The 22,960-nt window shown below is 39.1% G+C and overlaps 1 protein-coding gene across 5 annotated transcripts in view; it reads left to right on the forward strand.

The window, feature by feature from the left end:
* The window catches only part of MRPS27 (mitochondrial ribosomal protein S27), a 61,059-nt gene that overhangs the window by 14,989 nt on the left and 23,110 nt on the right, over window positions 1-22,960 (forward strand). For all 5 annotated transcript variants that reach the window (XM_038402337.2, XM_038402338.2, XM_043514285.1 and 2 more), the window contains exon 4: window positions 1,899-1,957. In XM_038402337.2, coding sequence (XP_038258265.1) covers window positions 1,899-1,957 — 59 coding nt within the window. The remainder of the gene's footprint in view (window positions 1-1,898; window positions 1,958-22,960) is intronic.

Here is a 22,960-nt window from a genome sequence, read left to right on the forward strand (position 1 = left end):
GTATTTTTGTAAGCTCTCTCATTTTTTACCATATAAATATAAATATTGTACGGTACTTACATTTCAGTGTATAATATATAGAGCAGTATAAACATGTCATTGTCTGTATGAAATTTTAGTTTGTACCGAGTTTGCTAGTGCTTTTTACGTAGCCTGTTTTAAAACTAGGCACATATCTAGATGATTTGAAGTAACCCCAGGAAGACTTCTGCATACCTGCCAGAGATATGTTTACCTTCTGTTTAGAACCAATGCTCCATAGGAACCCCATCTGCATAGGTATCTACAGGAAATGCACTTAATGTATTGCCTGGCCATGCATGCTCCCTCTTCCACTTCAAGGCCCGCACTAGAGTGGGGGTTGTGGCCACTTTCTACCGCTGCAGTTTTCTCTTCCATCCACAGCAGACTGCACCAGCAAGTTGGCTTGGGTTATATTAAACCAATAAGCGATTCTTAAATCTTGTAAATCTTACCCTCTGCCATACTCTCCATACATTTATTTTGGGGGTGGAGGAGGGAGATGTGTTAAATTCTCTTTATTAAAAAGATTGTGATGTTTTTCTAGACTTTGCTAGATTTCTCCGCTCTGTATTTTCCACCAAATGCATCCGATGAAGTGAGCTGTAGCTCACGAAAGCTTATGCTCAAATAAATTTTAGTCTCTAAGGTGCCACAAGTACTCCTTTTCTTTAGACTTTGCTAGTAAGTGTAGCCCATATGACACTTGCTTTTAAAAGAATTTCAAAGCACAGAACTAGGTCAGAAAGAAAAAGGCTGACTGGCTATATTGGAAACTCAGCAGTACTATTCTCACCCATTAGCGATCACTGGAATCACCAGTGGTGTTTTCATACAATTCAGAAAATATACTTCATGCAGTTACTGAACACTTTGTGGCCTCAGTTCTGGTAGTCCTCTTACTTATAGCTGCTTCCACTGGGAGAACCTGTGAACAGTTTTGCAGCATAGTATGGTCTTGATCCAAAGCCCATTGAAGAAGTCAGTGAAAAGACTCCCATTGACTTGAGTGGCCTTTGAATCAGACAGCTTTGCCTTTTTTGGGTTGAGCTGTACTTTCTGACCCAATACCAAACTTGCGAGAAGCAGATAAGTTCTGAGATCATTATTGGATGTTGGGGAATAAACACAGTGTTTGTCAGTTTTTGATTCTGTGAATTCAGAAAGGCTGTAAAATTGTGCATCGCATTGAGACCACTCAGTGTAACAGATTCCCACAACTCTTCCTGTTCTCCGCTCCTGTTTGAATTTAATTTTAAGACTTTTTTGTAAGATTGTCTAAATTAGAGACTTTTTCATTGGCATAGGTCAGCATAGCTTCCTGGTGTTACACTGGTCTAAATAAGAGCAGAATTGGGCCCTCTCACTCCCATTTTCTTTTTACTATTAATGCCTAGAGACTCTAGCTAAGACTAGTACCTGTTTTTGACAGTGTATATAGACAGGGTAAGATCTTGCAATATAAATAAATAGAGAAGACAAAGTGGAAGAAAAGGATGATTTTTAAAGATAGAGAATGGAAGCATAGAGAGATTAAGGGACTTGCCCAAAGTCCAAGGATGGAACCAGGAATGGAATCCAGGTCTCCTAATTTCTGGTCCAAGGCCTTAACCATCAAACCAGTCTCAGTCTTTCTGGACTGTACGAGATGTAGATGGAGACAATCAGTGACTCTTAAGGTTAGAACATCCAAGAGATGCTGTATATTTTTGTTTCCATTTAAGAAAACACTGCAAAAGTGAAGTCAGTTATTAAACAAAGTGAAGATTATTTTTTTGTGGCTAGACACTAAAATGTGAACCAAAACAAATGTCTTAATGTTCTAATATGCATTGTGACTGCTGTACACTAAAGAATTTTTTTTATTTTAAAATCAGTTTATTGACAACATTTCTTCACGAGAAGAGGTGGATCAAGCTGAGTATTACCTTTACAAGTAAGCATCTTTTTGCCCAACCTGATCTTTAAATCAAAGCCCTTCTCTTTATAGGAATGACAATTTTCCACTCATTGACTTTGATTTCTGTGTTTTAAAGCATGTATCTGTTGTTCTTATAACTTAATTGAGGGACATTTTGATATTCTTGGTGCTGGTATGGATACCCTATTTCCTAGCCTCTGGCAGTGGCTTCCATAGCAAGGGAGAGAGAATAGATTGGGAGGACTTTGTTCATAAATATTTTCCGCTGTTACTCACCCAGGTCTAACTAGGATCCTGCATTTTTTTTTTAAAAAAAGCCTCTCTTCAGATTACATTCTGAAGAAGAGAGATTAGCAGTCCAGAACAACAGTTACAGCTATTTGCTACTTATTTGAAAAAAAAAATGATAGATTTCCCATAGCTAATAAACTGGGATGTAGTTATTTGCGTATGCAGTTTGACTGGTTATCACTGTTTTAGACTTTAATATGATTTAACCTTTTGAGAAGAGAAGAGAAATATATTGTTTTGTCACATGATTTGTTCTCAAAATGCATTAATAAGCAAGAAGCCCAACAGTAAAGAGAAGTCTGTAATCCATGTGAAATTGTAAATGAAACTCAATTATAACCTCACTTTCCCTTTTAAAATAAAATAAATGCGCTAGCTTGAGGAAACTATAGAAATAGTATTGGCGGGATCTGCTTTATTGTTCTGCACATTTCTCACTTAGGCTAGAGTTCACATGAAGGACACGTTTGCAGTGTTCAGCCAGCCAGTGCCATCAGGCATAAAGGGAGCAGGGGAGTTAAAGAAGGAATAGCAACTTTAACTAGCACTCTCTCTTTTTGGGTAGTCACATCCTTAATGTTGTAAAATAGCTCTGTGCTTTTAATTTTCCTTTTGTTTAAATATTAGTGGAAATGTTTAAAAAGAGAAGGAATGGAAAATATTTTTTCTTTGGTGCTGTGTAAAGTTTACAGAATTGGTCCCTTTATGAGCAAATGACTTGTAAATTTCATTATAGCTAACCTGTTAGTGTCACTGGATGAATGCAAGTAAACAGAGGGCTCCCAAACAGCTCTCTTCCTTTCACTAACTAGAGTCTAAACCTGTATCAGTAATGGGGAAATTTTTCCATGAAGTGCCACTTCCTATGGCACTTGTCCTGCGCCCACTTCCAGGAGGAGGTGGAACTTCCAAAGGGATGGCTAATATCCCCCAATACAGAGCTGTCAAACTCATTCTGTGGAAAGGACCATATTACACTTTGACTCATGGGTTAATGGTACAAAGACTATACTGCTTATCCACAGCAAATCTCATATGCCGAGATGTTAGAACATGGCTCATTAATAACTAAACCTTAACTTATTAGAGTTGCTGTTGCATTCAGTAAGACTCAATGCTCTTTCTTTGAAGCAGTTTGTGTGTTGCGCGAATTAGAAGGGCTAATATAAGAGGAGTGTGGTGAACCATGTGGATAGAAGTGGCATGTATCAGGGGACAAGTATGTGTGTGGAGGGAGATGGAAAACAGGAGTGATACAGTGGAACGGGAAGAACTGGAGGGGGCAGGACACACCACGTTGTCAAAAAAAAAGTTTAAAAAGCAACACAACAAGGGAAAACGAGAATCTAGGAACTAGAACAAGGGAGTCAGTGTTTAGGTTTAATGCCAACATTTAACAATGCTAATTCAACCTTTTTGTGGTACTTCAAAACATGATTTATTATTCTTATTCTCTCAGTGTTTTTTGGGGGGAAATAAAATACAGCCAGGCTGACAATACTTGAGCCAGAATTTTGATGACTAATATTTTAACTCTCAAAAAGGGAGCTGAGCAGCTTTGAAATAAAAATGCAAAATGACCCTCAGGTACAATTCCTATATTCCAGTTCTCATTTTCTACTTTTTCCACCTCCTGCTGGCCCTTCATCACGTTACTGTACTAATCTTTGCACCATGTTCTGTTCCATTTCCTATGCTTGGAATTCTTTTCCTTTTCTTGGCAAACAAGGAACCTCCTTCCTCTGCATTTCTTCTGCATGACCTTTCATCAATAACCCACTGTGTATTTACTGTAGATTTATACCATCCCTCACTCATGATGTTACATATACAGTTTACTTTAGCTAGAGGGTGAACCATTTATATGTGGTTTTGCTTGGTTTTACTGCCTATGCTTAAATTAGTCTCTCATGCTCCCCTTCCTATATGTACATAAAGGAAGACTGCATTTGTGGAAGTGGCCTTAGGGACACAAAAGGGAGGAGAGCCTCCTCAGTGCCCCCCTTCTCTCCCTCAACCCCGTCAGAGGCTCTGGAGTATGAAGGGCTTGGGGCACCAACCTGGTCTCCATTGGATTTTCCTACCTCCCACCCAAAAAATCCCAGTGGCACAGCAGAATAAATTACAGCAATGGAGTCTGCAATAATTAACATTTCCTCTTCCATGCTGCAGAACACTGCCCTCATGAAGGGAAACTTGAGGGCCCAGGGAGCATAGCTCCTGCAGTGGCAAACATCAGTTCAGATGCCCTTGACCACTGCATAGATCCGCTAAGACCGACCTTGATTGCAAAGGGGCTGCAGGTTTAGGATGTGGAGCCCTGTCCCTTTTGCAAAGGTCTTTGGAGCAAGAAGCCGAAGGAAATATACAGAGTTTTCACTCCCATTCTATGGTTATGTCCGTATATGGGAGTACTAGACCTTTAAATTGTAAACTGCATAGACAGGGACTTTTTGTACATTGCCAAAACAGTGCAGATTCAGTAAATACAGGGACATTCCAGAGCATTGCTTAATATATTTAGTGAATTGAAATACAATATGCTTAATATATTTAGGCCTACGTAACTTTATCTGCTTTAGAACCGTCGGTCTCTAGCCATACCACAATATCCTGCGCTCTCAGGTATAGCTGTGTGGAAAAAAACATACCACAATATCCTGCACTTTTAAGTATAGCTGTGTGGTGCTGCATGGTGGGGAACGTCAATAACAAGAAATCCCATTTCTAAGCATGATGTCAGCTGCTTGCAATACTCTTGTTTTTGTTCTCTTCTGAATACCTTTTTTCTTGTTACCGTCTGACTTAAAATCCTTTCATCTCCTAGCATCCCAACATGAGTTCTAATCAGAATTCAAAACACTTTGTCTGCATCAAAGGCAGACGGTTTGCCCCACTTTGTCCTGTCTTACTGAAATGTCACTTTTCCTCAGTTCATGACTCGTGTTCTCAGATGATATAAATATTAGTATATTGGGGCTGAATTTTTTGCTGTCATAACTTCATGGATTTAAGGCTTTATGCTAGCAGAGAATGACCCTTAGTGTATCATAGCAGTAACATGGAATTTTTACATGGAGACCCCTTTACAAGTGGTTTTGTATTAAGCACACTACCATAATGTTGAGGGTGAAAATGTAATCTATTAAAAAGGTACCAATCCAGCATGCTACATCTATTACAGATGAGTCAGCTTTAACAACAGTGTTGATCCGATATGTGCCAGACTCAAAGCAGCAGGAACATGGATATACTGTGTAAGCACACAATTTTTGTGGAGTGGTTTATTAGCCCTGCTGGTCTGATATCAGGGTGGGGATATGAAACTGTGTCCTTTGAAAAATGAAGGTACTTCCATAGATTTGACTGTATTACAAGATTTAAAAAAAAAACAAAAAACAGTATGTGATTATAATTGCAAAATAATGCAATATCAAGCTATAGAGCTTTTTATGTATTCTATTCTTATAGCTCTGCTCGTAGCAAATTTACATTTTTTAAAACTTAATTTCAGCTCTCAAACCATTTCAGGACCACAAAATTCTATAGATGCATGAAATTAACTTTGTTCCTCACAGTGTCAAAGTATCAATCTGATCTAATATTCCATGTTGCAAAACAAGTTTCATCTGAAGTTAGCATGTATGTATGCATGCATGCATGCCTCTATTTGCTGCCACAGATTAGGTTAGATACTTTTTTGCAAGTCAAGCAGTTGAAGCCACACATCATCCCAGAATGTTACTTAATAAAATGATCACAATGCGTTAAATAAAAATTGCTCCTGCACCTTTGTCTAGGTGCATTATTTTTGCACTATTATAGTTCCACTTCCTTTCTTTGTAGTGTATGCATATACTGGTATTTCATAATATATTGTAACATATTACAAAGCAAACTAAGGGCCTAGTCTTGTGAGATGCTTAATTCTTCCCCGAGGTGCCATAAAGCCATACCTCCCATAGATTCCAATCTGGGTCATAGCAACATCATAGGAGCCCTGGTCCCAACCATCTATGGTTTTTCAGAGTTTGTACATTGCATTCCTGAGTTCATAAACTCTTCAGGAATCATTGTGGACTGGTAACCAGTCTTTAACCTTCAGGCTCCTGAGCACTTCAGGCAAAGCATTACAAATCTCACAATCTTCAGTGCTCAGTAAGAACCCAATGCTGCAGCCCCTATTCACTTGAGTAGCTGCACTTAAATCACTGGAGCTGTTTGCATAAGTAAGAGGTGCAAGACCCCCTCACAGAAGAGTCTTTCACAGCATTGAAAAGTTGTCTTTTCCTGTAGCGCACAGTTTTTTTTCAATTATCTGATCAACTCAGTCTAGCTCTGTACATTAGTTCTCCCTCAGACCTGCAGAATGTACTGAATTTGGAGTTGCTAGATTACACATACAATGGCCAAAAGAGGTAGACTAATTACTTTTTAGGAAGTCAAGTTTTGAAGTTAACTGTTGAAGACCTGCAAATGGTTAAAAGTGTGTGTGTGTGTGTGTGTGTGTGTGTGTGTGTGTGTGTGTATGTATGGGGGGGGGGGCTAGGAAAGCTCATGCAAACTTCAGGTGGAAAAACCCTTTTCTGGGGAGGCATCACTTTGCTCAATTAACAAGGTAAGATTCTTTCCTTTTATTAAGCTGTCATTTCTCAGACTCTAGAGCTGTTCATCCACATGAGAAATCTAGCCAAAAAGTAGTGGAGAAATCCTTGCTTGCCCTGTTGAAGTTAATGACCATACTGCCATTGACTTCAGTAAGGCTAAGATTTCACCTCATGCTAATACTGGGTAATGGGGAGCATTAGGTAAATATTGTCACTCCCAATGAGGGACGGAAGAGCGAGTTGAAAATTAAGGACCAGATCCTCAGTGTAAATTGGCCTAGCTCCATTGAAATTAAATGAGTAATGCCTGATTACACCAACTATGGATCTGGCCTTATGTGTCTTGAATCAGAGTGACCTAAGAAAAGAGGCTGTTTTTATACCAGAGGGGAAATACTCAATATAGAACAGGTTAGGTACATTTTCTTGTCACGTACTCAGATAGCTATTTGTTGCCATGCTTGCAAAAAATAAAACATCTTTTTCCTGCCAGCATTCCAAAACATTTTGTATAGTAGATTAAATCAGTAACAGGTTGAAATGTAATGTAAGAGGCATTTTACAGTCAAATCTTGAGATGTGCTGATCACTTCTGATGTCTATCGAAGTCATTGGGAATTACTAACCATTTTAGGTGACAATTTACTAATTCAAAAAGTGATGCAGCCAACCCAGAGAATTCTATATTAGACCTTGTCCTAACTGATAGAGGAGCTGAACACAGAACTAAAAATTAATGGTAGCTCAGGTATAAGTAATCATGACAATCACATTTAAATTGTGCAAGCAGAATCTAGTCCAGATGAATATATATCCTTAATACTTTAATAGGGCCAGTTTCAAAACAATTGACCCAGATCAGCTGGAAGGAAGAATTTAATCAGAAAAATGTGAGTGATAATTGGGAATCCTTTAAGAATCCCTTACTAGATGTCTCAATAGCCACAAATCAAGGAAGAAGGCCATACTAATTAAAAAATAGACTTTATTTAGAGGGGAAGTGAAGACAGCTGTAAAAATAAATAAAAAACAAATGGAAGAAAAGAGGAAGTTGATAGATTAGAAATGAAGGGTTGTAGAAAATTGATAAGGGAAGTAAAGGGAGACAAGAAGTCTATGGCCAGCAGAGTTAAGGACTATAAGAAGGCATATTTTAAATATTAGAAACAAAAATAATCCTGACAATGGTATTGATCAATTACTAGATGCAAATAATAGAATTATCAATAACAATACAGAAAGTGTAGTGTTCAATAAATGTTTGTTCTATATTTGGGGGGAAAGCAGATGAAATAGTCTCAGGGATAACACTCTTTCCTTTCCACTAGTATCTCTAGAGGCTGGTAAATAGTAGCTACTAAAGTTAGATATTTTTAAAATCAACAGGTCCAGAGAACTTGAATCCAAGAGTTTTTAAAGAACTGTCTGAGGAGATTGCTGGACCTCTAATGTTGATTGTCAATAAATCTTGGATCATTTGGGGAAAAGGTAAATAGGCTGACCCAGGTAATCATAGGCTTGTCAGTCTGACATCAATTCTGGGCAAGATAACGAAGCAGTTGATACAGGACTATATTAATAAAGAATTAACAGAGGGTAATATAATTAATGCAAAACAACATGTGTTTATGGAAAATAGATCCTGTCAAACTAGCTTGCTTTTTTTTTAAAAAAAAAAATTACAGGTTTGGTTGATAAAGGTAATAGTGTTGATGAAATAAGCTTGAACTTATGTGAGGTGTTTGACTTCATACCACATGACATTTTGATTTTAAAAAAAATCCTGGTATAAGATTAACATGGCACATATTAAATGGATTCAAGATTGCCTAACTGATAGATTATGTAACTAAACATGGAATCAACACAGAGTGGATATGTTTCCCAAGGGGTCCCAGTTCTTGGCCTTAAGCTATTTAACATTATCATCAGTGAGTTGGAAGAAAACATAAAATCACGATAAAGTTTGTAGATGACCCAAAAATTGGGAAAGTGGTAAATAATGAAGAGGACAGGTCATTGTTTCAAGAGTGATCTGGATCACTTGATAAACTGGGTAAATGTATACAACTATGAACAAAGCGTATAGGCCATACTTACAGGATGGGGGACTCTGGGAAGCAGTAACTGAAAAAAAGATTTGGGGCTCATGTTGGATAATCAGTTGAACATGAGCCCCTTGTGACACTGTGGCCAGAATGTGATCCTGGGATGCATGAACAGGAGACCCTTGAGTAGGAAGAGGGAGGTTATTTTACCTTTGTATTTGTCACTGCTGCAATACTGTGTCCAGTTCTGCTGTTGATAATTTAAGAAGCATGTTGATAAATTGGAGAGGCTTCAGAGAACAGCCGCAATAATGATTAAAAAACATGCCATACAGTGCTAAGATAAATAGATTTAGATCTAGAGTCTAACAAAGATAAGGTTAAAGGGTCACTTGATTACAGTCTATAAGATCTACATGGGGAACAAATATTTATTAATGGGTTTTTCAGTCTAGCAAAGAAAAGTATAACATGATTCAATGGCTGGAAGTTGAAACTAGATGAATTCAGTCTTGAAATAGGCATACAGTTTTGACAGTTAGGGTAATTAACCATTGAAATATGTAACAGGCTCACTCACCATTGAGGCGCCCCTCCTTAGCTCTTCAGGAGTCTGATGCCCCCCTCCTTCACTTGCTTGCCCCATAGTCAGCCTCTCACTCTGGACTCAGTCGCTCCCTCTCCGTAACAGCCCTCTGGCCAGGTCACTCTAGTCCTTCCATTCCAGGGTAAGAAAGTCCAACCCTTCCTGTCCACTGCCCAGTCTGTGCCACTTGCCCAGTGCCCAGTAGGGGAACCTGGGCTTGCCCACTGCTCTGGGTTCTAGCCTAGGTACTCTGCCTAGCAACTAAGGTCTGTGCAAGTTCTGACCTTGTTGCTGTTTTCCTGGGCCTTTTCCTACCTTTCTTCCCTATCTTCTGGCCCTTTAGGTTACCACTGGGACTTCTCTTCTCCATGTGGCTACTTCCCCCCCCCCTTTTGGGCTCTTGCCAGTGTCTATTATCAAAGGAAGGATCCTAGGGCTTACTCTCCTTCTAGACCTCTTCCTTGTACCTAGCTGCCTTCCTTTTTCTCTAAAGAGAGACTGCAGAGCTCCTTCTTGCAGCCTTCTCTTGCTACCAGTTTCCTCTCTTTATAAGCTTATCCCAGCTAGGCTTCCTAAGCCCTTGGGCCTGATCAGGCCTCAGCTTTCCTCCAGGTGCAGCCTATAAAGTTAATTGGCCTCTTCTAACCAGCTCTGCCTTGGGTAGACAACCCGTTACGGAATAATTTGCCAAGGATTGTGGTGGATTCTCCATCACTGACAGTTTTAAAATGAAGATGGGATGCTTTTCTGAAAGATCTGCTCTGGGACTTATTTTGGGGAAGTTTTATATCCTGTGTTACACAGGAGGGCAGACTAGATGATCACAGTAGTACCTTTTAGCTTTTGAGTCTGAGTTGCTGCAGCAAGTCTCAGGATTTGGCTCTTACTCTTGTCCAAAGTTAAACTGGAGTGCATTCAATATCAGTCTGAAGGTTATTTCAGAGCCTGGACCCATAACAGCAAAAAGCCATACTGGAGACAGATTGTGAATTATATTTTAGAAATGTTAAGAGATGAGCCATAGACAAAATAAAGTTGCAGCCAAAAAATGTAGAGAGCTAGTAGTTCAGATGAATATAAATGAGCAAGACATGAGATTCAGAAAAACATTTTTAAGAGACAGAGATGTGTCCAGAAGCCAGATCAGACATCTAACAACTGGCAAAATCTATTTGAGACTTCAGTCCTATCCAGCTACCATTGAAATGATCATCTGCTGCCATAACACCCTTGGAGGACTATAGGCAGCCAGTATAAGGCAGAGCAGCCTCAGGTGAGCACAAAACACACACAAAGCCACCCCCACTCCAGAATTGCACTGAGTTGCTCCTAGGTTAGCATAGGGAGTTTGGTCATCTTATTTGCAAGATCTGTGTAAACTATATAGTCGCTTACTTAAGAAAGATTCATAAGCTACTGCTTACTACCTGCCAATTTTCATCGTTCCTTTACAGTATCAAGTGATTTTTTTTCCATTTCCTTTTTGTGGCAAACAAAACATAGATGTAAAACAAAGATGAAACACAGAATTAATACAATTGTATTGTATTAATACTCAAGGAGCTGACAGGAGATATTTGAGCCATTAGTGATTCTCTTTGAAAAGACATGGAAGACAGGAGAGATTCCAGAAGACTGGAAAAGGGAAGATATAGTGCCAATCTATAAAAAGGGAAATAAGGACAACCTGGGAATTACAGACCAGTCAGCTTAACTTCTGTACCGGAAAGATAATGGAACAAATAATTAAGCAATCAGTTTGCAAACACCAAAGATAATAAGGTGATAAGTAACAGCATGGATCTGTCCAAAACAAATCTTGTCAAACTAATAGCTTTAATAGCTATTTAATAGCTCTAATAGGTTTCTTTGCCAAGGTAACAAGCCTTGTGGATGGGGGAAAGCGGTAGATGTGGTATATCTTGACTTTAGTAAAGCCTTTGATGCTGTCTCGCATGACCTTCTCATAAACAAACTAGGGAAATGCAACCTAGATGGAGCTACTATAAGGTGGGTGCATAACTGTTTGGCAAACCATTCCCAGCGAGTGGTTATCAGTGGTTCACAATCATGCTGGAAGGGCATGACGAGTAGGGTCCCGCAGGAATCAGTTCTGGGTCTGGTTCTGTTCAATATTTTCATCAATGATTTAGTTAATGGCATAGAGAGTACACCTATAAAGTTTGTGGATGATACCAAGCTGGGAGGGGTTGCAAGTGCTTTGGAGGATAGGGTTAAAATTCAAAATGATTTAGACAAACTGGAAAAATCGTCTGCATTAAATAGGATGAAATTCAAAAAGGACAAATGCAAAGTACTCCACTTAGAAAGGAACAATCAGTTGTGCACATACAAAATGGGAAATGACAGTCGAGGAAGGAGTACTGCAGAAAGGGATCTGTGGGTCATAGTGGATCACAAGCTAAATACAAGTCAACAGTGTAACACTATTGCAAAACAAGCAAACATCATTCTGGGATATATTAGCAGGAGTATTGTAAGCAAGACATGAGAAGTAATTCTTCTGCTCTACTCCACGATAATTAAGCCTCAACTGGAGTATTGTGTCCAGTTCTGGGTGTCACATTTCAGGAAAGATGTGGACAAATTGGAGAAAGTCCAGAGGAGAGCAACAAAAATTATTAAAGTTCTAGAAAACATGACCTCTGAGGGAAGATTGAAGAAATTGGATTTGTTTAGTCTGGAGAAGAGAAGATTGAAAGTGGAAATGATAACAGGTTTCAAGTACATAAAAAGTTGTTACTAGGAAGAGGGGGAAAAATTGTTCTCCTTAGCCTCTTGAGAATAGGACAAGAATCAATGGGCTCAAATTGCAGCCAAGGAAGTTTAGGCTGGACATTAGGAAAAACTTCCTAACTGTCAGAGTAGTTAAGCACTGGAATAAATTGCCTAGGGAGTTGTGGAATTTCCATTGTGAACAGCAGGTTAGACAAATACCTGTCAGGAATGGTCATAATACTTAGTCCTGCCATGAGTGCAGGGGACTGGACTAAATGACTTCTCGAGGTCCCTTCCAGTTCTATGATTCTATGATTCCTATTGATTTTGACAAAGAAGAGATAAAAATTACTTTGAATTCAATGACAGTTTAAAGAGGATGACCAGCAGGTTGATTTTAGAGATTAAAGCAGGCTTTAGAAACTACAGTTCTTGGAAAAGTGGCAGCGAGGTGATTTGGCCCACATATTTTCAGATGTCTGGGGAAGAGTAGACACAGAAGCAATGTTTTAATTTTTGAAGGATGGAAAGTGGTTGCTCAAAGACCAGTAGATAAGATATATTTTAAAAATCAGCTAAGCATGTCTTGCAGGCCAATAGATTTCTTTCTTTGTCCAGTAATAAAGAAGTTTAAAAATTTAAGTGTTATGGCAGGCACTCGCCTTTGAGCATCCCCAAGAGTGGGGTGTCTTTCTGCATGCCCTCTGGTGGCCTGGTGTGGAACTGCAGGTACATCCTTGCCATGGTGAGCTTTCAGTGAGGCTTTGATGCAGTGAATAGTGCCCCTTCAGGGGTCTGATTTATTTAGTTAGAGGCCAAACACGGTACATAAACAAGCCTTCACCCCAGCATCACTTCACTTCCTACAGAAAAAAAAGGCTTATGGTGCAAATAGAACAAAATAATGTTTTAGTATACTTTATAATGACAGGTTTCAGAGTAGCAGCCGTGTTAGTCTGTATTCTCAAAAAGAAAAGGAGTACTTGTGGCACCTCAGAGACTAACAAATTTATTATAGCGTAAGCTTTCGTGAGCTACAGCTCACTTCATCAGATGCATTTCCACCAAATGCATCCGATGAAGTGAGCTGTAGCTCACAAAAGCTTATGCTATAATAAATTTGTTAGTCTCTAAGGTGCCACAAGTACTCCTTTTCTTTTTGCGTATACTTTATAATGGCACTGATAAGCCCAAGTTACAGCTTAAAAATTTGCTGAGTTGACATTTTAGGTTAGTATCCTCTCTCCCAGGAACGGGAAACTAAGGAGAATAACTTCTGAAAATGAGACATTTAAAATATGCCTACATGGGGAACAAATATTTAACAAATATTTTAAAATGTGCTCTTCAGTGTAGCAGGGAAAGTCTAACCTGATCCAGTAGCTGGAAGTTGAAACTAGAAAAATTCAGACTGGGAATAAGGCTATACATTTTTAATGGTGAGAGTAATTAATCATTGGAATAATTTACCAAGTGTTGTGGTGGGTTCTCCATCACTGGCAGTTTTTAAATCAGTATTGGATGTTTTTCGGAAAGCTGTGCTCCAGTAATTATTGAGAGAATTGTTATGGCCTGTGTTATACAGGAGATCAGACGGATCACAATGGTCCCTCCTGACCTTGGAATCTATGAATCTATGAAACCCTTAAAGCAGTGTACTAAAACTGGCAAATTAAGACTGCCTGGTATTTATTAATGCTGTTTGAATAGTGATCACTTGTAAAGCTGTCTGCTACAAGATAACCTGCCCATAGCATCTGTGCTAGAGTGAGGCCAGATGCATTTCCTTTGCTTCTCTGAAGCAAGCACTCCAACCATTATGTGCAGCTATTGGTAGAAGCTCAATCACTTATTTTCCCTTCTTTCTACCAACCCCATCTCTTCATCCCAAAATAATAAATCCTACAGCCTTCCTGTGACAAACATCCTCCTCAGTGACAGCACCAGAGTCCACTCACCTCCCAAAACCTTGTCTCCTTCAAATGCTAAGTGTCCCCAATCCAACCCACTCAGCTATCAATTTTTCTCTATTGTGCTATGCCAGATCTAAAATATTTGAAGCCCAGAGATTCTGCAAAACAGAAGCTTGGTCCTCTCTGGAGGAGGGCCACCACAGCCTTTTTCTGGTGTATGTTTCCATCTTCACCCTCTAACTGTCCATAGATAGGATGTGGGCCCCCTCAGTATATTCGTGTTAGAATTTGTGGCCCTGGCTTCCCGCACTGTTATAAATGACCAGCTCTGGTGAAGTACCTCACATATATGCTTAGTGCGCGAGATCCTCAGGTCCACTGACGTCAATGGAGCTATACTATGTCTGGTTACAGTTGTTTAGGATTTGATCCAGAGTGTTTTTAGGGGGCCTTTGAACAGTTTCTATGGTCATTGTCATTTGGATTAGAAGCGTTTATTCAAAGCACTTCAGAGAGCAGTTGATGATGGAATCTTCTGTTTTCTCAGCTGTAAACTCAGATGCAAAAGGTATGTCCTTTTTGTCATTTCTCTTTCTGGAAAAAAAAATGAATGGAGTTTTGGATTTTATTCTTTTAAGTCTAGATCTCCTCAAACTGAAAGTGTTCAGATTTTGGCAATTGGTTTTATAAGCAGGTACATGCCCTTGAATAATACACTTTTCCAAGAATTGTAGTTTCTAAAGCCTGCTTTAATCTCTAAAGTCAACCTGCTAATCATCCTCTTTAAACTGTCACTTATTTCATTGTGATCTTCCTTTGTCTTCACTGCAGTTCTCATTAACTTTTTACCAAGGGAAAAAGATGTCGTCTTACTCCATTCTAATTGTCATTTTGCTGTTCAGCTGTGCTGGAAATTAAGCTTAGGGAATGATTTTAGGACTTGCTTCTTGTACAGGTGAAGTCCAAGCCCATCAAGGCTATCACAGGTTGCATTTTCTGGGTCACTCTGAATGAGGTTAGTAAAGATGTAGGAAGATGCTGTAAAAGCAGCCAGGCTGGGGAAAGGTAGAAGGAAGGCAGGGCTGTATAAAAATCATGGGACTTAATAGTGTCAGGCCTATTATGTGTTGATTTGGGTGTATTGTAGTGGAGACACAGGCAGGCAGGAAGAGGAAATCCTGAGGGATGGTTGGTTGGCATGTATTCAGTGGCTCTAGGTATGCCAGCCAGTTTGGGAAGGAACTACATACTGACCATGTTTAGTGGAGGAGCAGTCTACCACCTGGCTGGGTAAGTGAAGAGGCAGTCCAGGTGTGGAGGTGGTGGAGAAAGGAGGTAGGGCCATATGAAAAGAGCATCATGGTGGAAGTGCTGCACTTGTAATATTTCTGAACTGTTCCTGATATGCCACCAAGTTATGAATTGGGCGAGGGGGCTACTATATAAAATATTACGGTCTATTAGCACTCATTGTGTTGTTTGGCCTTGATGTAAGATGGACAAAAACATGTGTCAGAAAAAGAGAGGTGGGCAAGGTGCCATGGCTGGGGTTCATGTGTCTGCAACTAGCCAAAACTAAAAGGATTTTAATGAATTTAAAAAATATTGTGTCTTTCTTTCCTGAGACTGAAGATTTTCTCTTTTGCCATCATGAAGATTCTTTAAAAAGATGAAAGATGATGATCATGGTTCTGTTATGATCATTATCCCTCTACCACTGCTAGTAGCTATTCTGATTGATTGATTTTGTTGCACTTTTCAAGTTACTATAGTAGAAATAAATAATAATGTCCATAGGCCCCAATCAGGGCTAGGGCCCCATTGTGCTCTCTGTCTAGATTGTCACAGTATTTAAAGGTCATACAAACACTTAGAAGGACATGGTGCCTGCCATGAACATCTTAAAATGTTCACCTGAGTATCCATTGGAATACAGCGTTATTGCTTTAAAAAGGAAGACTACACCTCTTCATGCTCCACCAAACTACTATTTTTCAATGGGTACACATACCCAGATGGCTTCCTTTATCCAGGCCAAAGATTGTAGCTCCTAACTTAATTTTAGGATTTTATTAATCTATTTGGAAAGCCATGGTTCTTTGGGGGTTTTAAAAAAAGCCTGCCTGGAAAATAAATCGGTGCCAGCAACTGTTTTAATTCACTAGTGCATAATATTTTAGCTGTGATCACTGGCACAGGAATGTGATATGCACACATGTAGTACTTTCGCCTGTTCTGCCTGTCTGCTCTGGTTTTGTATGCAATGGGTAACATGACGTTTATAAGCTTTATGCACGATGAACGCTTCAGAGAGCTGGATGCTTGTAAATGTCAGTTAACTGTCTGAATACAAGCGCTGAGTAAGCCAGCATGGTGGGGTGGAATAGCATTGCATGTACACACTTGCACCATGTTCTGATGCTCATCAGCAATCACAAACCCAACAGGTGGGTCATATTTTCTGACTACCAAACTTGACAGTGTTCATTTTCAAATGGGAAAGGAAACGACAATAAAATATCCCCCAGCATTTTCAAGTCATTTGTCTGAGCTTTTGAGCCACACAGCCTAATTGAATGTACATGGTTTTTGCAAGCTGCATAATTCCCAACAACTCTGACCATTTATCCTGTAATATATACAGAACTTCAAGTTAGGTTCTTGCTGTCTCTCTTTTTAAATAAAAGCCTTGACTTTTCTTTTTTTTTTTTAAAGAACTGTGTAAAATGCAAAAATAGCCATATTCCTTGTATAAGTATGCTTGTTAGATTAAATTCAATATTTGATAAGGAAGTACTGGCGTATTAAGCAGTTGATGTAAATCCAAGAATGTAGTGTTCCCCACCCCACCATTAGTAAATTAGTTACAATACATATCTGTAAGTTGTATTAACTGTGACTTACTATTGACTTTAGGGCATTTACCTTCAGTCCCCCTTCCCCCCCCACACACACTATTCTTTTGGAACAAAAATGCTTGGACCAGCTCTAACATTATTAATTGTTTAGTATTCACAACAAGTTTGGCACGGCACAGTACAGTAATAAAGACTGCCCCTGTCCCAAAAAAATTAGAAAAGGCTAGACACACAGAAGACAGGATGTATTGAGAAATCTTCAGGTGGGCTAACATAGTTTGGATACAGGGTTGGATTGTTTGTTTTTGATGAACTCAAGGTTTGAGTTTTGTTTGGTAACTGAATAAAAGAGGCTTAAATAGATGAGGGGTTTGTAAAGAAGGAGATACAAATAGATTGTTATGATCAAAGTTTTATGATCAAATCCTTAACTAGACTGCATTACTTATATTACTTCATAGCACCCAACAGGATGGTAGGTGCTGTATAAGAAATGGGTGGTCTGAGTCCTTCAAAGCTGACATCTGGACATCAGACATGTCACAAAAAGTGATGTGACAAACAGCAGAGAGGAGATACAGGTGGAAAGATGTTACTACAGTAAAATCATGCAGTTGCTGAGATTGATCTAATTTTAAAATAAGACTGTGATGAATGGTATTGACTCACTTATTGGCAGAATCACAAAAAAAGGGAGTTTTCAGAAGGATTTAAATGAGGAAAGGTGAATTGCCTGTCAGGCCAGCTCACAATGGGTGCTCTGAACGTAGAGGCTGGAAAAAAAGCATGGAGGTGTTAGCAAGAGAGTTGGATTAAAGGAGTGCTCTCCATGGGCAGAGTGGGAGCAAGATGGCAAGAGATGAGGCTGGATAAGTAGGGAGTGGCAAAATTATATATGGCCTTGAAATCAAGGACAAGAAGTTACAATTGATACCAAGGAAAAGGGGAGGGCTAATGGAGAGATTCATGGGGGTTAGTGAGGTCAGAGGAATGTTTTAGGAAGATAATTTTAGCAGCTGGATTCTGGATGGACCAGAGAGAGGCAGACACTCTGGATGGACCAGAGAGAGGCAGATGTTGGGGAGGCTGGAAAAGAAGGGGTTGCACAATAAGTGGGGAGCTGATTGAAGCATGGATAGGCTGGATCTTCAAAATGTTGTGGAGAACCAGCAAGACTGAGTATAGCCTGGATGCTGGAGGCGAATGAGAGGGACAAGTCAAAGATGATTGCCAGATTATAGACATGAGTGACGTGAGGGGAGGTGGTAACGTTGACAGTATCAAAGAAGGAAGAGGAGAGAGGTGAACCCATTATCCGGAGCTATAGTACAATATGGCCTTGACAATATTGTACAATGTAATATTGTTCAGTTAATAGTATAATAAGGCTTTTCTACTTCACTTATTATACATGATAAACATGACTAATGCTGAGATACAGCACTGATTCAAGGTAAGCAGCCCAGTAGCAGCCTTCAGAGAGTGGTCAGATAAGGATTTTGCCTCCTATGAGTGAATTTTTCTCTGTATTCCCCTAGGTGGGAAGCCTCAGGATCTACTAACAATGCGCTAACATTTTACATTTTGGAAATAGCTGCCAATTTGTGGCCAAAACATCAAATGAGCCTGAATCAATTGGTCAGTGTTGTGTGTGTATTTAATATGAAAATCTCATTTGTATTCCTTAGCAGTTCATCTGATTCATTCTAGCTCTGACTCTATTGATGATGAATTCGGGTAGCAATGCATAGTGGATTGTATTAGTGAAGAATTGTGAATACAGAATAGTAAAGTAAAACCATATTCATCTGCCACATGGACTCGTGTTCCGAGTTGCGGAGCAGGGACAGGGCAATGGTATCACCCACTTTGGGTTAAAACATTTTGAAATGAATGATCATAGTGGTGAATTTTTAAATTTGGAAATTGGTTCATGCCAGTGCCACTTAAAATTTTGTGGCAGCAACTGTGAAGTTCACCTCTGAAGGGTTAAATCATCTTATAAAATCTGTTCAGTAGTTACGTTGTTGCAGCACTGCCCTTTTTTGTTTTCTGCCTCTGGAGCATCTGGTCTGAAAGTGACGACATTGCAGAATAAATGGCTTGGTCTCAGAACCCAGAAGAAAAGGTTGTTGCGTAATCTGCACGGATTCAGTTTTGGCCCCTGTGATATTCAAGTGTGTAAGTAATTGTGGCAAGTGGCACAGTCTTAAACTAGCATCCAGTCTGTGCCAGAAAGAAATTATGTGAAGTATTTGTAATTTGAATAGAATAAGCAGATTTCGCAACACGTCTGTTACACAGTGAAGGCTTTCTAGGTGAGCTATATATTATCCACCATTAAAAAGTCAGTATTTACAAGTGCTTCCCACAATAATTTATTGCAGTTTTTTCTGTTCTTGGAATAGAAGGTCATGGTGGTAATGCAGTATTTGTTGGCAATATTTACTTTTTAATGGCACCCACAGTGTATTATTCCATAACGTGAAATGGAAAGGCATATGGTAGTGGTCTGAACATGGGACTGGAATCCTGGAACCCCAAGTTTTAATCCTAACTTGGGCACAGATTCTTTCTTTGGCCTTAAGCAAATTATTTAATGGTCCTGTCAGCTTGAAATTTTTAGTTATAGACCATTCCTAAGTTAAAACAAACTAGGTACCTTTTAGTTCATGCCAGCAGTGTCCACAACGGGGAGTTAAAGCACAGCATGCTAGTGTGCGCTAGAGTTCACACCCTGTAGTCTAAACTGTGGGACCATGTAGACATAGCCCTTAGGCCTTCCTTTCCTCCTGCAAGGCAGCACAGCTTTTGTTATCACAAAGTAAAAAGTAGGCCATCACTTGTAAAACTCATTTTTTTAAGATTAAAATGAGCAAAACTTTTCAAAGCAGCTGAGTATGGAGGGTTAGCCAGAGGCTGAAATATTGGCAATCTGAGCAAATAACAAGCAAGGAGCTGAAAAATAAAGCTGTCATTCTCTAAAAATGAGGTCATTTGATATCTAGTGCTTGAGTAATACAGCATTTGAAACGTACCTTTTTGACACTGTAAATTAATAATAACTTTCAATATGAGATTAGCAGGGGCAGGGAGTGGATTTAATTGGCTTGTTGCCAGTTTTTGGAAGGCTTCCACACTCTCACACTCTCTCTCTCTCTCTTTAATTGTATAATGAGCCCAGATGGGAAGGTGATGACTGCAATAGAAATTTAAGTACGTTTTCAACAACATGTTTACTTGTTTTTGAAAAATGTATCTGGCTGATAACTTGTGTGCCAAGTTTCAGACAGATGGAGAATCAGTCAGAACGGTGACAAGCATCCAGAAAGGCTGAGTGACTAAAAGGACACAAGGAAAAAGTATTTTGCTTACATTTGCTGTAGTTTTATAGCCTTGTGTCTAATTAATTTTCAGAGATACGCAGATGCACAATGGCTCCATACAACTGCTCTTTTGTCAAAACTTAATACAAATAAGTTTTAGCCTGAAACTTTGAAATTGCTGATATTCAAAAACCTCCCCAAAGCAAGAAATCTAAAGTGTTACTCAGGTCATAATTTTATAACCTGTATTTCCATGCCAGTATACCAGGGGAAGATATAATTAATGTAAGTGTTGGTTGTAAATTAGACTTTATTATGGTTGCACTGGGACTAAGGAAGGCACTAGAGATTATCTTCTGGTAGAATCGCTATAGCAACAGCTCACCCCATCATGCTCCATGTTTTCCTGAGCCTATCGTTCTCTGCATCCTAACACTAGATTATTAGTGGCATTTGTATTCAAATCTGGTCATTTTCAACTGTAAAAGCCCAGAAGTATTTTTAAGAGGCAGAATTCCTAGGAGTTGTGTCCATTATTGTCAGTAAGATTTTTTTGTGTTAAGAAAAGGTTTTTTCCATTTACTTGCTTAATTGCTGCACCTCAAAGGAGTTTCAGCTTTATGATGAAAGTCGTATAGGTTCTTCATACCCGTGGCAAGAAATTCTGATTTCTTCTCTCCTTCTATCCCCTTTTCTTTTCTGTTAGGATTGAGAGAGAGGGAGATGTACAATCAGATACTCTGTTCATCCTAAGGGCAGGGGAGAATAGGGCCAGTATTTTAAAGTATTTGTTGGGTCTCTGTCTTTCATCGGCGGTTTATCCTTGAGCAACAAGGAGTGAAACTAATCTCTTTTTAATGCATCTTTCTGTCCTGTTGAGAATCTGAAAAAGTAAAATCCAAAAGATGTTTGTTCATTAGTTTGTGTTCAAATGTAAAAAAAAATTAAAACACTGATAAAATAATTGACTTACATTCTACAGGAAACTAGGCTAAATGCCATCTTCTGAGTTTATTAGCAGTATTTGCATTTCCCCAGTGCTTTTCTTCTGTAGGCTCCCAAAGTGCAATATAAACTGCACAGCAAACAATTGGCAGACATGGCTTTAATTCAGTTACCTCAACTGCATTAAAGGCAATATGTCTTGTCTGTTCTAGACTTTTTAAAGCATGTTAGTTAGTTAGCACCTTTAAATCCTGGTCTAGACAAGGCCTGAGTCTGAGGAACTGTTATTCTGGGATATGAAAAACACCCACAGTTCCTTAATCAAAATCATGTTGAGGAGGACTTGAAGCATGATGAGAACCTTGTTTTGAGAACCAAACTTTTGTCGATGCATCTTAAGACTATTGCTAGTATATTGTTTCATATTGTTCTGAAGAGATGTGGCCATTAGAAGATTCTGGAGGAACTGCAGTAACAGCCAGGGGAGTTTTCCATCAATTGAGAAAGTATCAAATCCTGAAGGGGGGCACCTTGTGTGTTGTCTCTGCTGGGCTTTGCTGCAAGTTCTAGAACTGCTGCTATTACTATTTCTTTTCTAATGCTGATTTTGTGTATTTTTATGAAAACACAGCATTTCCTTTGTTTTTGTGTAGTGAGTCTCCATTAATATTTTCTTATGAAATGAGTAGCAACTCTTACGTTTTTTTGCAACTGCTTGACAATCCTGTTTTCCTCTCTAAACATAAGATTGTTCTTTTCTGTTTTGTTCAGAGAGATGTGTTAACTCTATCAAAAGAAAGAGGAGCATTTGAAATGACATAAGGCTAGAGATTGACAACATTGGGCAGAAGTGCTTGTTGTATCAAAAATTCAGCTTGTCAGTCATTTGTAAGGCAATTCACATAAGTGACTGTCAGAAATACTAAATGGGTCACTAATGGATGGACCAGATCTTGCCAGCATATGGCTTGATTGCCCCTCAGCCACTGATGGAAAGAGACCTTTTGAAGCTGTTCTTTCTATGCAGCAGAATAGTTTTGAGCAAAATGTTAGCCTTTTCAAGATGGTTGAATGGTAAATACCATTCCTTATACTGTTAAGAGATTGTTTTCCATGATCATATGAATTTCTCATGCAAACCCATGCACATCTAAACTCCTCCTAAATGACGGTATATGCAAGAGTGTACTTCTCCCAACAAAAATCCACACCAAATGTGTCTGGTGCTTTTACCACTCTTGATTATTACTGCACATGGGGGTTAAAAACAAAAACCAACCAACCACACTTTGGACAAGATGAAAATATAAGGGCAGTGGAATCGGAAGGGGAGAGAAGGGAGTGGCAAGTATGATTAAGTGGTGAAGCCTGGCCACAGAGTTTTGAGTTCTGGGTTCTATTCCCTGTTCTGCTACAGACTTGCTGGGTGACTTAACTATGCTTCTGTGCCTCAGTTTCCCATCTCTAAAAGACATTAATAATTTCCCCCTAACTGAAAGCCTTATTGTGAGGCTAAATTCATCAGTGCTTGGAAAGCTCTTTGTGATGCTAAGAAGGAAGGTGCTACAGAAATTACAAATTACATGGGGAAGAAAAAAAAGGCAACCGTATAGATGTTGTGGCAGTGGGTGGAATACAAATGCTTAGAATAGCTCATAGGCAAGGGATAACAGGTTTAAACTCCTTTAGAGAAAGCTGATAAAGA

Source organism: Dermochelys coriacea, chromosome 5 (assembly GCF_009764565.3).
Source record: "Dermochelys coriacea isolate rDerCor1 chromosome 5, rDerCor1.pri.v4, whole genome shotgun sequence".
Classification (NCBI taxonomy): domain Eukaryota; kingdom Metazoa; phylum Chordata; order Testudines; family Dermochelyidae; genus Dermochelys; species Dermochelys coriacea.